At 39.4% G+C, this 15,534-nt stretch overlaps 1 protein-coding gene across 7 annotated transcripts in view; it reads left to right on the top strand.

Moving 5' to 3' along the window:
• The window catches only part of palmdb (palmdelphin b), an 82,896-nt gene extending 76,820 nt beyond the window's left edge, over positions 1 to 6,076 (top strand). For 5 of the 7 annotated variants that reach the window (XM_086305292.1, XM_086305298.1, XM_086305294.1 and 2 more), the window contains one exon: positions 796 to 1,101. In XM_086305292.1, the coding sequence (XP_086161418.1) occupies positions 796 to 957 (162 nt within the window). In that variant the 3' untranslated portion in view covers positions 958 to 1,101. Of the gene's footprint in view, positions 1 to 795 lie in introns of all 7 variants that reach the window. The other 2 variants (XM_086305299.1, XM_086305295.1) reach the window with 2 other exon arrangements.
• The last annotated feature ends 9,458 nt before the right edge of the window (positions 6,077 to 15,534 follow it).

Here is a 15,534-nt window from a genome sequence, read left to right as displayed (position 1 = left end):
AAGCCCACTGATCAATGGCCATGAGTACCACTCACAGAGAGTTGGGGATTAGCTGCAATCACAGCATTGTAAGATGGTGACAGATGTGCCAGTGGTTGTTGAGTCATGAGAATTTGCATAATTATGATGAAGGAACTGACCTCCCAGTCCATTGTTCCTTCAGTCGGCTGGTTTCAGTCATTATGCAAAAGTACTGTTTATAAGATTGAAACCTGCAGTCAGCTGAGACTGAAGAAGTCACTTGGATGAGTGAGAAACGTTTCTCCCACAAAACACTACGTCCAGATGAACAGAATCAACCTTTTGGAGATAAGTTACAGGTGCTGCTACCTGACTGTTGTTGTGGATAAAATGGGAAACGTCTGTACAAGTTTGCAAACCCAAGGAACTGTTGAAGGTGCCTGCGAGTGGAAGGAGTGGGCCATTCAGCGACTGCTCAGATTTTGGCAGGGTCCGTCTTCACCTGCCCCCCTGCCAGAAATTAGTCCAGAAAAATGACGGATGGTGAATGCAACTCGCACTTCTCTGCTTTACATACAGCAGCCACTGAAACACCGTGTGAAAGCGGATTCAATTATCTGGGAGATCCTTGGAAAAAATGTCATTGAGGTGGACAAACACGAAAAGGTTTAGGAAATCTCTGAGAATGTTATTCACTAGTGCCTGAAAAAGTGATGATGCATTTGTAAGACTGAAAGGCATGACTTGGTATTCAAAGTGACCCAGTGGGGAATTAAAGGCTCTCTTCCATTCATTCCCATATCTGATGTGGACTAAATGGTAGGTGTTTTTCAGGTCCAGTTTTGTGAAGATGGTGGCACCATGGATGGGTTCAAAAAGATGATGGGATGGCTGCCAGTGAATCCAGAATATAGAACAGAATGGAAACTAGGACCAGAGGAGGTGGCGCGGGGACCGGGATCGGAGACTAATGAAAATAGGTGGGCTGAGACTTGAGACTCCTTTCAGCCCTCTCTCCCTCAGGCCATTTTCAATCCTAAGAGAGAGAGAGAGAGACCAGATCCTCGAAGGACTCAGGCATCTTGGGAGGCTAAGTTGTCCCACATCTGATCATTCAGGCCTTGAAGGAAAATACCCTGAAGGGCGCGATCGGGTCAGCCTGCCTCAGCTGGCATGGTGTGCAAATTGATCAAAAATTCCATGACGCTTCTTGAGAAGGGTTGCAAAGAAAGCTGTAGGCACAAGGAGACAAGGTAAGTATGCAACAATCAACAGCTAAATCACAAGGAAATAGAGCCATGTTGTCACCATGAGTCGCTGATGGACTGGAGAAGAAGAGATGACCTCACCGGGCTTAAATGCAGCCACGCTGATCGTCACTGAATGAAACAGGTGAGTGTCCAAGGTCCTGCCCAGGATCCGGGAAAACACAAGAGGAGACGGAAAAACACTGGCCGTTCACACGGACATCATATGCCTCATCACCTGAGCCAAGGTGCAAGAATTCCTCCGTCTAAACCCACAGTATAATAAAAATACCATGTTTGTAGCCACAAAAGGGAGGTGCACTGTTATTGTAAACTCAACACATTATTACACTAAGAATTCTACACTCCTCAGTGACAACGGCACCTATGAAGCCCACACTACAGTTTGTTTTTGCCTTATTTTCCACAAAATTGACACCAGATGTTTTGGTTTTTATTCTTTCTCATATTTCTAGTATTTTTTCTTCTCTGTCCTAATTTTACCAGATAAAGAACTGAAGGCTCTGTTCCTCTTACATGTCAGTATTCTGGAAACCTCGAATGGGAATGTTTGTACCTGCCAATACATTTGTCTTTGTTCTGTATCTCTATGTGCATCATTTGTGTGTTGTTTCTGTTGTGAATAGAGCTGAGACTTGTTGTACTTGAGGTACTTTAATTTTCATTTATAAATGCTTTATAAGGCAAAAAAAAAATAGTCATCACTTTAAATTTAGGATATTTAATTAATTCATTAATTTTCTTTTATTAATTCATTTAATGAAGTTAGTTAAGCACACAGAATGCTTAACCAACAACTATTTACTGCTTGAATTAGCCATGAATCACAGTAAGAAATGACAAATCACTTATTTGGACTTGTTAAATGATACCATGCACATGTTCTACTGTATATGAGCTGATTAACCAGGAGAGGTTAATACGCTTCTGGCGACTTTATAAATGAGGAATTAAGCGCTCACTGAGGAGGGACATTATTAAACTTCAAAGTCTAATCTTTTTTTCAGAGGACTGTAGTCTACTGTGCAGTCCTGTGAAAAACACGACTGCAACAACTATGTTGTGATTTAAAAGCATGTGGAGCCACGTTTAGCAGCGATAACTTGAAGTATTTGTTTTCAGTGATCATGTCCATGATCTCATGTCACTCCCCTCAGCTCGTGATCATAGCTGAGGGGAGCAACGTAGACTGACAGCTTCACTTTTATGCTCAGCAGAGTGTCTGTTAGTCACACACTCTGCTCTCACAACCTCGTTTGTGAACACAAACCCAACAGACTCCTCCACTCGGGGCAGCAACTCGTTCTGGAGCTGGAGTGGGCGCTCCACCCTTTTCCAGCTGGCAGCTTCTCATTCATGTCACCTTACACTGAGCTGTGCAGCTACTTCAGTGCAAGGCTGGAGGCAGAATTTAATCATGAGGCCACTAAAGAGGAGACACCTCACCAAGTGGCTCCTGTATCAGTTCACATGACACAGTCCCAGATCTCGTCCCTGGTGTTTGCACCCAACTACAAGTAGCTGGTCTCTGCTCATGGATATGCCCACAACAATGCTGTTGTCTGGAAACATCCCTCTCTCAGGAAAGCCGCAGAGCTCAATGGCCATGACGACAGAGTTCGGAGTTTGACTCTCAGTCCGGGCTGCTCTGATATTCCTTCCATAAAAACTATAATCAGAATTTGTGACCAAGAGCAGCCTTGTCAGAGTCCGACACCCACCAGAAACAATTTTATTATTTTTATTTTATTATAAACAGATACTAAAGCTTCTGCGTAGATTATTTGTTCGTGTAAATGGAGAGTCCTCATGCAATAAACGTTAACTATGGAGTTCCACAGGGTTCAGTGTTAGAGTCATTTCTATTTACATTATACTTGCTTCCATTCAAATATTATTGGGATTAATACTGGAATCTGTGAGTGTTCAGAAATGGCTCCAAAAGATCTTCTGTTGAAATCTACAATTCTCCTTCCCAGATTTTCACTGAGATGAATTTTATTCTGAATGTTGGTTATTCTAGTGAGTGCTGCTGAACAAATCCAAAGAAAATATTACTCTGACATTCAAATGCACACTGAGTGTATGTAACTCCTGATCACAGGGGTATATTTTATGGCTTTGTTTGTTACAATAGTCTTTATTTTAGGCAGAAAAAACAGACTTGCTTATTCAGGAAACCTTTTACATCCTTTTTCTTTGTGGTGAAATACTTTTACTAGGACATTTCGCCCTCCACACAATTTATTGTAGCAGCCAAAACTACAAGCTTTATAAAATAAACTCTACTTCATGCACCCGGCTGTATCATATTTGATGTCCAATTTTCACCATGAATTTAGTCAAAGTTAGTATGCCATGCACAGTAAAGACATGTCTCTTTAAGACAAATATTTATATTTAAGTAATGGAAGCCATGTTGAATCAGTCTCCCTCTGAAGTCATCTTGCATTATAGTTTCGATGATGATTTGTACATCTGAAAAAAGTATGTGCGTCAAATATAGCAGCAGCTGGCGTGACAGGGTTGTACCTCGGAAAGAAAGAAGTCACATCCTGTCTTAACTGACAATAGTTTGAGTCACAATAGAATAACAGAAAGAAAAGGTAGACTGTCATTGCAAAACTTGCTTATCCCATCTTTATTCTAATAAGCTGAGAAAGCTGGTGGAAGAGGTGGAGGGAGTGGTGTGAATGCAGTAAACCAATAAAGTGTCTTTTGCCAGTTTCCAGAGATCCACACTGGAGGAAGACGCAAGAGTGCCATGGCTTTGCGCTGGGAGGCGGGAGAGTTTACAAAGAATGAATGAAATGCAACAAGTCAAAGGTTCACTGCTGTGTTATTCTCATTCAAGTCAGATGCACTGTTAAAATGGTTTGTTTCATGTTGTGACATAACCTAAATTCTGCTTCGTGTGATGCTTGGGCAAAGAGTGTTTATCCTTACGTTAGTCTGAACAAAGTTTATTGAGCACTGATGGCGGATCTGATAACGCTCAGTTCTGGCCAAGAGGTGCCTATTATGTTTGTGAACACCCAGACGCATTTGACATTTGTTCATTACTTGTGAATAAATACTCATATTTGCTGCTGTTTTAAAGTCTTAATAAGCTACAAAATCTGTAATTGTTTTAGTAAAGTGATGTTTCTTAGACAACTAAAAGCAGTGCCAACATACTTTGTATTTAAACCCTAAACAACTATTTTTCTTCTTATGTTTTGGCTTGTGAAGAAGCACAGAAGGTCCTAAAACTGACAAACAGTGCAGTAAAATAAGAACAGACCTCAGCAGTTTGATATGGCATTGAGTGCATGTCCTGTTAATGCACTACAGTGTTTAGTGGATCCTGGTCTTTTGCTGAAGATTTCCTTCTGTGGGAATAGATTGGATAAAGGATCATTTCATTGTTTGTGCCATGTCAGATGACTGATTGGAGTTAGTGAGTATTAAACCTCCAATAATGTGAGTGTAAAACTGTAAATGGACTGCATTTATAGAGCTCTGTACCTTTATTAACCAAGAATGTGACCCTGAAATGTCTCTGCTGGGAGAAAAGTGCATCAATTGTTCTGTTGTTGGTGGCAAGAATGAGCATAGCAGGCTTCATATAGTCCCAGGCTCTCAGCATCTTAAGGCCCTGTGGATTACTCACAACAAGAGGAACTCACGGTATGGTGGATGCTTCATATGGCTATAGTTACCATCTGTTTGCTTTTCTATTGTTCTGTCGTTGCAGTTGATGTGCTTTTCTGCTTTAACACAACTGAATTCTCCAAAAAGGCTCCAATATGTTTCTGTTTCTGCTGTTAGACAAAGGAACATGCATGAAAAACAAGAGACTAGTTAAAACCAGCTCAGTCCCTTTAATGCCATTTTCTTTCTCGCTGCTGAAATCATCAGAACAGCAACGTTGTGTGGAAAAACCAGAAGGTGTACATAGACAGACAGCTTTGCCTCAGTTTTATATGATGAATAGACTCGTCTGCCTTTAAAAACATATGAAATTAGACACAAAAAAACTTAGTGTCAAAGGATGAAACGAGAAACAGAATCATAAAACCTGGAAGCACAACAAGGGCTCTGTGAGAACGATGACACAATCTGAACCAGTCCTTCAGTGAAAGCGTTTGTTCTTTCTGCCCCTGACAAATATATAATACTGTCCACTTTTTGCTAACCTTTGAGACATTATACATGTCAGTCAGATTTTTGATGTTATTGTATGTCTTGATAATGAAAATGTGACATTGGTCGGTGTATATTAACTGTATTTTCATATTATGCTGTTAGTTGCAACTGATATTTAAGCTGGATGAACACAGGAGGAATATCCATGCATCCAACTGAAACAACATAGACATCACTCAGACAATCATATTATAAATGTCAAGATTTTTATGAGACTACATATAAATTTATAATTCCTTTTCAACCCTCCTTGTGGGGGTCAATGAAGCCATGGCCTAGCTCTAAATTACACAGGGTAATTAAAGGTTACTCTAATAATTAACAACTTATTTATTTATTGTTACAGTGGGTTCCTTTACATGAACAAACACACTGATGGTTTTTTAATAAATGTTTCAGCCTCTCTGAAAAACAATTTATACAAATTCAGTGCTTTCACCTAAGAGTCTATTGATCCTAAACAGTTTATTTTTCATTTCAGGTTTGTATGCTTAATTGCTGAAGTATAGCTTACAAAACGTAAGGATTGCTTGCTGATGTTTAAACATTTTGTGTATAGCCTCCTCTGTCGCTTTCAGGGGCTGACTGGGGCTCTATTTGCAGGGGATTTTCACCGTGTATTCCTCATGCAAAAATAAATAAAGCTATATATGATATATGAAGAACTTTGTCTAGCTTTGTTTGCTGTTCATCAGCCTGTGATGCCTGTTGTGAAAATATGGTTGTGCAAAGGACACAGTAATCCTGAAAGTCACACTCAAAGGTTTATGAATGACAAAAAACAAAAAACAGCTTATCATCTTTATCATCTGGTGAGTATAAAATGCCATAAAATCATTGTGATTCTGTAAGTCCATGAATAATGTCCTCATCTTTTTTGAGATTCACTAAAAAGACTATTTAATTTAAATAACTGCCTCATTTACACCAGAAAATAGATTTTTGTTGTTGTTCTTGTTGCTAGAAATGTTTGTGGGGTTTTAAAAAAAAAAAAATCATGTTTGAAGTTTTTGCTCTTATGTAAAAAAATTCCCAAGAATGGTGACTGAAAGTTTTCATAACTTGTTCATAAGGATCCAAAATGAAGGACCCCAGACTCAGGGAAACACTCAGAGTTGCAGCTTTATTTGCAGATAATTAATAATGCCACTATAGTTGCACATTTCTGTCCCAAGCGTCGAAAAAATAATTCTTCCACTTCTTAATGTGAGCTGTCCAGGTTTATATCTGACTCGTACACACAAAACAAAGCTACCACAGCACGATGTCACGGTCAAAAAACTGTTTGCAGCTACAGCGCGCATCTCCCCCGCTGTGCTGGCTCATTCTAACCACACAAAAGGACAAAACACGGGGCAGAGGCAAAGGAAACGGGAAGGAAAATAACTAGATGGGGAAACATACATGTGACAGGACAAAATAGAAAAGGAGCTGATGTGAGGAAAACAGGAACACAAAGGAAGGATTAAAGCTGAGGCAACTGGCAACTAAATCTACTATAGTGCAAAAATAAGAAACAACAAAAATACAAAGCAAACCTGGAATCTCCATGACAATAGTGTTTACTGATGTTTTTACTGCTTCCTAAGTCATGTGATTTATTTTTAAGACAACCTCAAAGATCACATTTTGTTTGGATAATTTAAGCAGGTTGGATAGGTTGCACTTCCTGTTACAGCTCGGTAATAAAGGGGTAATAGTAGGGTAACGAGGGGGGAAACAAGAGTGTAATCATTTGTAATCAAAGTTATTACCATGCAATGACCAGAGTAATAACAATGTAATATCCAAGTAATATCATGGTAGCAACAGCGGTTACAGTTGAGTGATTTTACCATGAAATTTATGTAACACTTTATTACCACTCAGTTACCTGTGGTAGTTTCTGTGTAATAAGCAGGAAACGGAGCTGCAAAACTGCCTGTTTCTATTTAATAACATATTAATAACCAGGTAATAAATAACCGTCTAAAACAAACTTAAAGAATAGTAATGACTACCAGGAAACACCTGTGGCAGTTTCTGTGTAATAAGCAGCAATCTAATACTTTGGTCATGATAGCTGAATAAAACAAGCATCAGGAAGTCTGCAATGAACTGGAAACACTGAAAGAGGATCCTCTTTCACAGCTTAGTTTATCATGGATGACAACACATAGCACTGTATTTCAGGGAGGAGAGAAGGTGGAGCACATTTTTAAACCGACTCTTAACCATCCAAACATCCAGCCTTTCCTCCAGTGAGGAGCACAAAGCCGCCCACTGCATACTGAAAAATGAGAAGTTTTAAAGAAAAACAATGTTAAACCAAGCGTGATGTAACTGGCAGTTCTGTGCCCATACGGTAAAAAAATACATTTTTCCTGGCCAAAATATATTTCAAATATATGGTAAATATATTTTGTATTTGTGATGCTCCAAAAAAATATATTTTTGAAATTGAAAATGTATTTCTTTCAAACCAAAATACATTTCAAAACATATTTTAGGGTGAAGAAAATACATTTCCAACCTTACAGTAGAATGTATATCAAAGTATCCTTTATTTAAAATATATTTAGTGCAATAATGATGATAATGATAACAATACTAAAAGTAACATGTTTTATGCACATCTGCAAAAAACAGTTGGATTCAAACAAAACAGAGTCAAAGGTCTATCACGAATTAGGTTGTTTATTCATTTGCTTACAGTATTTCACATTACACAATATCTCACTATAATGTAGCGTTCATTGACTTTGAAATTATCTGTCAGTGATACAGTAAACAAGATACAACAACTGCTATGTACACTTTAGTTTTTGACAATATATACAATTTAGTACTTAAAGGAACACACTCCACTGTTTTGGAAATAGGCTCATTCTCCATCTCCCTCAGAGTTAAAAATGCAGCGTCTTCTTTCTAGATCCGTACGTTAATAGGGCTCTGGAGCGTGATCTTACGGGATGGGGCGTAGCCAGGATTTTTGGTCAAGGCGCCATATTAGCAGGCCAAACAAATGCTTGCTGTGTGGTCGGTTGTAATGTTAGATTGCACTATACCGACAAAGGAATAAGCTTGAAAACAGGCTCTCTTTTCATTGTTTCCTCACCTGGAAACATCATGAGGGAGCTTATGTGTTGGATGTTACCAAAAGAAGGCGTCTAGCCTGGATAGCAGCTGCGAGACGAGCTGATATTCAGTTCTCTACCAGCCACAGATATCTGTTGGTGTGCTCCAGTATTTTCATTCAGGTAAGTTCTAAATAAGTTCATATTATTATTTATAGCCTGTTAATTTTATTTTCAATAGCACAAACTTAGAACAAACATGCAGAACTACCTTCTATTTATAGAGTTGCTAATTATTTGGCATTATTGCAACAAACCAGCCTATGAAATGAATGAAACAAATCCTGACTGGGTTCCAACACTACACATGGGGCACTACGAAATCCCTGCTTCAAACTACATGCTACATACCACCATGCCAATCAGATTACTTCTTCCATGTGAGGGTAAAAAGGTGACCTTCCTGGATAAGATGCCAAAGGTTTGCTGCGTTTTGGTGAACATGTGCCCCAGTGTGGTAGTAAAACCAGGGAAAAATGCTCTTGTTAAATACTTTTAAGTCTTGTGCTGTTTATGTAGTGATACGTTTTCAAAAGAGACAGTAAATTACAGAATGCTAGTAGTGGGTGATATTATACAAATGCTGTCATGATTTTATGTGAACATTTTGTCATTTGTAAACTATACATAACATTTTTTCTACATTGTAACTGATGTGATGTTCGACAAAGTGCTTTTAATTAAAAATAGGCAAACATTTCTTTGTTTCTTTATTCAACTTTTGAACAGTGGTATTTAGTAAGTACATATTCAGTAAATGCAAAGTATTTACATGGCCCCCTAAATTAAAACATTATGGGTTATTCAGAACAGAACTATGCTTGGAAAAATATTGTCCCATCAGTTGATCCAACTCCTCCACAGTAGCAGGTGGAACTTTTCTTTTTTGAGGATGGCTTCTTTTACCTGTCACAACGAATGGTCTGTTTATGTTTTGATCAAGAACCTTTTTTTTTGGGCAGCTGAAGAGGAGAAGTCTATCTTATGGCCAACCTCTGGCTGTATCTTGGTCATATTACCCAGCAAAACCCAGTATGCAGGTTCATCTGTAACAGTCCTTGTGCCACAGATCCTCACTGTTGCTTCTACATTAAACAGAAGAGCAGTGACATGGCTGCAAGTCTCCACGACTCTAGCCATACAGCTGCAGTGGGTGGCTTCAACCTTCCCTGTGATGCTCACAATGACCTGTGGCTGCAATGCTGCAATTCAGTCTTTAAGAGTGCAGGACCTAAAACACACACAGACAAAGTTCATTTAAAGACAAGAACTTTAATAAGCCAAGTCCGACACAAATGTGTTTTATTTACTTTCAAATCCATTTATCATAAATGTAACAAATAAAGTGTTTTTATGTATCCATCTATAGAACGCTGCATGTTATATTCTAAATCTGCATGTTTCTTTTTAGAAACCTATCAGCAAAAAATGAACCTAAAGTATGTAATGAATGTATTTTTAGTGACACAGGACACAAACAAGGAAGCAAATCAAATCAAATCACAAATCAAATCACTTTTTATTGTCACATCACATGTGCAGGTACATTGGTACAGCACATGTGAGTGAAATTCTTGTGTGCAAGATGTGTAATTAGGATTATTTATAATAAATATGAATTAATTTGGGCAATTTCTTTAACCATAAAGAATAACTAAATCCTTCAGGACAATGTCACATCAATGCACTGAACTCACTATGTTATCCCTCTAACAGAGCCTCTACATGTTCTCACTGTAATTTCCCCCTCACGAATGAATTTTTGCTAGCACTAATTTGAATGTTGGGGGGAATCAAACGCATTTTACTCGCAGTACTCAAGCTGACTTACCTTTGCTTGAATGATGGTGTACTCACAACGTGGAGGCTTAAAAATAGCCAAATCTTGTACCCAGTCCTTGGTGAATTGGATGTGCGCCTCCAGAGATTTATAATTGCGAAATTGGTGCGCCGTGTATGCTCTGACTCCACAGACAAGGTATGAGAGTAGATCATGCTAAGTCAATAGCGGTTTGGTCTTCAGGGTTTCTACTCCACGGCTATATTTCATACGGGTCCACATTTCAACAATCAAGTACCGTCTCTTTGCATCTGGACACAATCTGTCTCTATACCGTCATTTTCTTTTGAGCTACGTTTCAGAATGGTTCGTAGCAATCTTGTTTTGATTCGTGACCTGCCAAGATGGTGCTGCGCTCCCACAATGCATTGCGACATTACGTCAACTCCAAAGCCCTTTGCGTGCAGGAGTGTATGCGCATGCGCATTGCCATGGTGGTTTAAAAAATAAAGATATAATGAAAAGTAATTAATAAAAATTAAATATTTAAACATTCCCACAAATGTGCAATGAACGTGCAAAAACTCTCTTTAGTAGTTGTTGCTGTTTCTTTCTTTCTTTCTTCTTTTTTTTTTTTTTTGAAAAATAACGACGTCTCTGAGGCGCGAAATCTGACAGCGAGAGGAACGGCCGGATACAGGAGACAGGAAGAAACAAGCCGATTATGTTCGCGTTAATTAAGTGGTTGGAAGATGTAAAATTCTCAATTCTGCCAACTGAACATATACGAGATTTTAATGAGGATGAATAATTAGCCGGCATGGAGGAAACGGACCTTTATTTCATGGAGTGGCGACAAGAAGCCAAGGCGGGTGGCCAGTCTAAGAAGCCTCCATCATCAAGCTAGCAGGTGCCTTTTCCCATATAATATTACTTTATTCTCGTGTATTTGGAACGGAAGCGTAGAGCTGCCACCCAGGCAAAAGAGAAATATAAGTATATCACGTTATAACGTGAAAAGTTTATCGTTCTAACAATATACTATCATGTTTGAACAACATGTTTGAACAACATTGTACGAAAAATGTACATAATTATCACGTCCGTACAATATTGTGCGAACGTGACAATTATGTATATTATAATAACATGATATTATATTATACAAACATGAAAAGCATAATGTTAGAACAATAAACATTTCACGTCATAACGTGATACAGCTCTATTTTTCTTTTGCCTGGGTGGCAGCTCCACGCTTCCATAATTTGGTAATCAAAATATGTAACTTAATTAATTATATTGTGACGTACTTTTGCCTTTTCTTATTATTCTGCCTTCTCAATAACTATCAAAGCCTATTCACATTTAATTTGGCTTTCACAGAAATCCTACCTCTCCTTCTGGCTACAGATTGTTGTGACAGCCCTGATTGTACTTATACACTGCATCTGAACAGTCTGCCACATTAATGTATTTTTAAGTGACTTGTTTGTAATACATGAATTTGTTTTTTACAGATGTCAAAGTCTCAACCTCATGCTGCCCTCCCCCATCCTCCTAAAGTAAGTATTTGTTGTTGTAGTTTTTTATGCGGTGTCTGTGTCACATGCTAATCATAATTATTGAAATAACTGTTTTCTAACAGATTTTCCAAAACACTAGTTATGTTTGTTGTCATTCAGACCAATACTACTGCTTAGACATTGTTTAGTGGTCATGCATGTTTGACAAGCTCGTTATGATACCAAAACAGTAGGCCTATCACAATAATCGATATATCGACTTAACACACAATACATGTACATGACCTCAATAATTGTTGATGATGTAATTTATCCGCCATTATATTTACAAAAATAAAATATAATGATAACAAAACAATAACATTAAATAACATTGTTTTCTATTTGTTAGAAAATTTACTATTTATTCAAGTTTTTAAGGTATCTAATATTTTGATTCCTAATTTCAATGATCTAAATACTTTAAGAATTAGATGTTGGTTTGTCAATTGAAAGTGTGTAGATCTTGCATTATTATGGTGTTATATTATGATTATACATTCAAAGACATAAAATGGTCTTAAAATGACAATGACATAACTTGTCGCAATTGTTTATGGGGCAATATACCGACCAACAAAAAGTCGCTATCGTAACAGGCCTTCAAAACAGACAGTTTTATGATTGATAAATTCAAAAAATAAATACATTTAATTTCTCTGAGATTCTCTAATATTCAGTTACAGTTCACAACACAGCTACCCGTACATGCAGTATTATACTGTAAATATAAATCTCTGCATTTAGCATCCCACTAGAAGCGTCACAGTTACTGCCTCTTTTTTTTTTTTTTTTACAAATACCTGTACTATTACTAACACATTTACTGTTTTACTTTTAGCCTGTGGATACAAATGCAGATTTCGTTAATGTAAGTTGTGCATTTTAATTACATCATGTTATTTTTATTATTATTTATTTATTTATTTTATTTTACATTCAAATATTTCAAGCTTCTTGGTTAAAGAAGCTTGATTGCTAGTAGGTAAAGAATAGTTCACCTATAATTGATATTCCCAATTAATTTCTCACCTCTTTTTTCAAATTCAAATTTTATTTGTCACGTACACAGTCATACACAGTACGATATGTAGTGAAATGCTTGGACAACTGCTCGTGACCTAAAGAAAACAAAAAAGGAAAAGGCTATGAATAAGATAGGAAATAAATATGAAAAATTAAAAAGGGTAAATTTAACTAGGAAGGAATAAAATATAAATTAAGGTTAAAAATGAAATAACTGTACAACACAAATTAGAATGAAGGGTAAATTTAACTGGGAAGAATAAGATAAAGATAAATATATAAATTAAAGTTGAAAATAAAATAACTGTACAACAAAATACACAATACACAATATAGAACTATATAAGAATGTATGAAGAAATCTAAATATAAATAAATATATACACAATAACAGCAGCTGTACAAGTATTAACCGGAAATGAAGAATATAGTGACCAGTGTTGTGCAAAACCAAAGTCCAGAAAGTCCAGTGTGTGTGTAAGAACTGTATGTGTGGGTCAGTACTGTGTGGTGGTGTGATTGAGAGACCGTATCGCCTGCGGGAAGAAGCTCCTCCTCAGTCTCTCTGTGTTGGTCTTCAGGGAGCGGAATCGCTTTCCTGACCTCAACAGAGAGAACAGTCTGTTGTTGGGATGGCTGAGGTCCTTCACGATCTTCCTGGCCTTGGTCCAGCACCGCCTGCTGTAGATTGAGTGCAGGTCAGGGAGCTCGGAGCGGATGGTGCGCTCAGCTGACCGCACAACCCTCTGTAGAGCTCGTCTGTCCTGCATGGTGCTGTTCCCGAACCAGGTTAAGATGTTTCCCGCCAGGATGCTCTCTATGGTGCACGAGTAAAAGTTCCTGAGCACCTTGGAGGGCAGTTGGAAGTCTCTCAAGCGTCTGAGGTGGTAGAGACGCTGTCGGGCCTTTTTCACCACGGTGTTGATGTGACAGGACCATGACAGGTCCTGCGTGATGTGAACTCCGAGGTATTTGAAGCTGTCCACTCTCTCCACTGGGCACTCGTTGATGACGGGGGTCTGGTAGTTCCTCTCCTGCTTAGTGCTGAAGTCCACTATCAGCTCCTTTGTCTTACTGACGTTTAGAAGGAGGTTGTTCCTCTGGCACCAGTTCTCCAGATTCCTAATCTCCTTCAGGTAGGCCGTCTCGTTGTTATCAGAGATCAGGCCCACCACGACGGTGTCGTCAGCAAACTTGATGATGGTGGTGGAGCTGGTAGTGGCCACACAGTCATATGTGTACAAAGAGTACAGCAGGGGGCTCAGAACACACCCCTGGGGGGCTCCAGTGCTGAGAGTGGTGGAGGCTGAGACATGTCCGCCCATCCTTACTGCCTGTGGTCTGCCAGTTAGGAAGTTGGAGATCCACTGACACATAGATGAGCTGAGTCCCAGATGCTCCAGCTTGGTGGTGAGTGTGGAGGGAATTATGGTGTTAAATGCAGAGCTGTAGTCTATGAAGAGCATTTTAACATAATTCCCCCTTCTAGTGTCCAAGTGAGTGAGTGATGTGTGGAGGAGATGAGAGATGGCATCGTCTGTGGAACGATTTGGACGGTAAGCGAACTGTAGTGGGTCCAGTGTGTCTGGTAGTGAAGAAATGATGAAGTCTCTGACCAGGCGTTCAAAGCACTTCATCACTACTGAGGTGAGGGCTACAGGGCGATAGTCATTGAGAGAAGCAGGGTGGGGTTTCTTCGGGACAGGAACAATGATGGACTCTTTGAAGCATGTGGGGATCACCGACTGAGATAAAGAGATGTTGAATATCTCAGTGAACACAGGAGCTAGCTGGTATGCGCAGTCTCTTAGGATACGACCTGGGATGCCGTCTGGTCCTGCTGCTTTCCTGGTGTTCACTCTCTTGAAGGCTCTCCTTACTTCATGCTCGGAGATGACGAGCACGTTTCCGGTGCTGGCAGTATCTTCCTGTCTGCAGCCGTTAGCGCCGCTAACACTAGCATTGTTGGAGACCTTAGCTGCAGCCTCGAAGCGAGCATAGAAAGTGTTCAGCTCGTCTGCCAGAGTCACGGCCACGTTCGTCATACCGGTTGTTGGTGCTTTATAGTCCGTTATTGTCCTTAGTCCCCGCCACAGGCTCCTAGAGTCACTCTGTTGGAGTTGTGACTCTAGTTTCCTCCCGTAGCGCTGCTTCGCCTCTTTCACCGCCCTCCGCACGTTATATGACGCGGCTTTGTACGGGTCCATGTCCCCCGTCATGAGTCCCGTGTTGTAGGCAGCGGTGCGGGATCTCAGAGCGTCGCGGATGGTTTTATCCACCCACGGCTTCTGGTTGGGAAACGTTGTGATAGTCTTTGTCTCCACGGTATCATCCGCTAGTTTCCCGATGAATCCCACAACCGCTTCCGTAAACACGTTGACATCATCATCGGAGCTGTTTCTGAACATGCCCCAGTCTGCGTCATCGAGTGCGTCCTGTAACGCGGCCACCGATTGATCCGTCCAGCGCGCGACCTTCCTCTGAACCGGAACTTCCTGTTTCAGCCTCTGATTGAATGCCTTTGTTTGTTTGCCTATTTTGACTATAACAAAACATTTTTGCACGATATATATCGTGAATTTATATGCATAGATACAGTCGTAGTGCTTGACACATGCACACAGCAGTAG

Source organism: Aulonocara sp. 'chitande type north' Nkhata Bay, linkage group LG9, assembly GCF_057382095.1.
Source record: "Aulonocara sp. 'chitande type north' Nkhata Bay isolate Kocher_YH1m ecotype deep benthic linkage group LG9, A_spYH_male_GT1.1, whole genome shotgun sequence".
NCBI lineage: Eukaryota > Metazoa > Chordata > Actinopteri > Cichliformes > Cichlidae > Aulonocara > Aulonocara sp. 'chitande type north' Nkhata Bay.
This window is presented reverse-complemented; position numbering and strand designations above follow the sequence as displayed.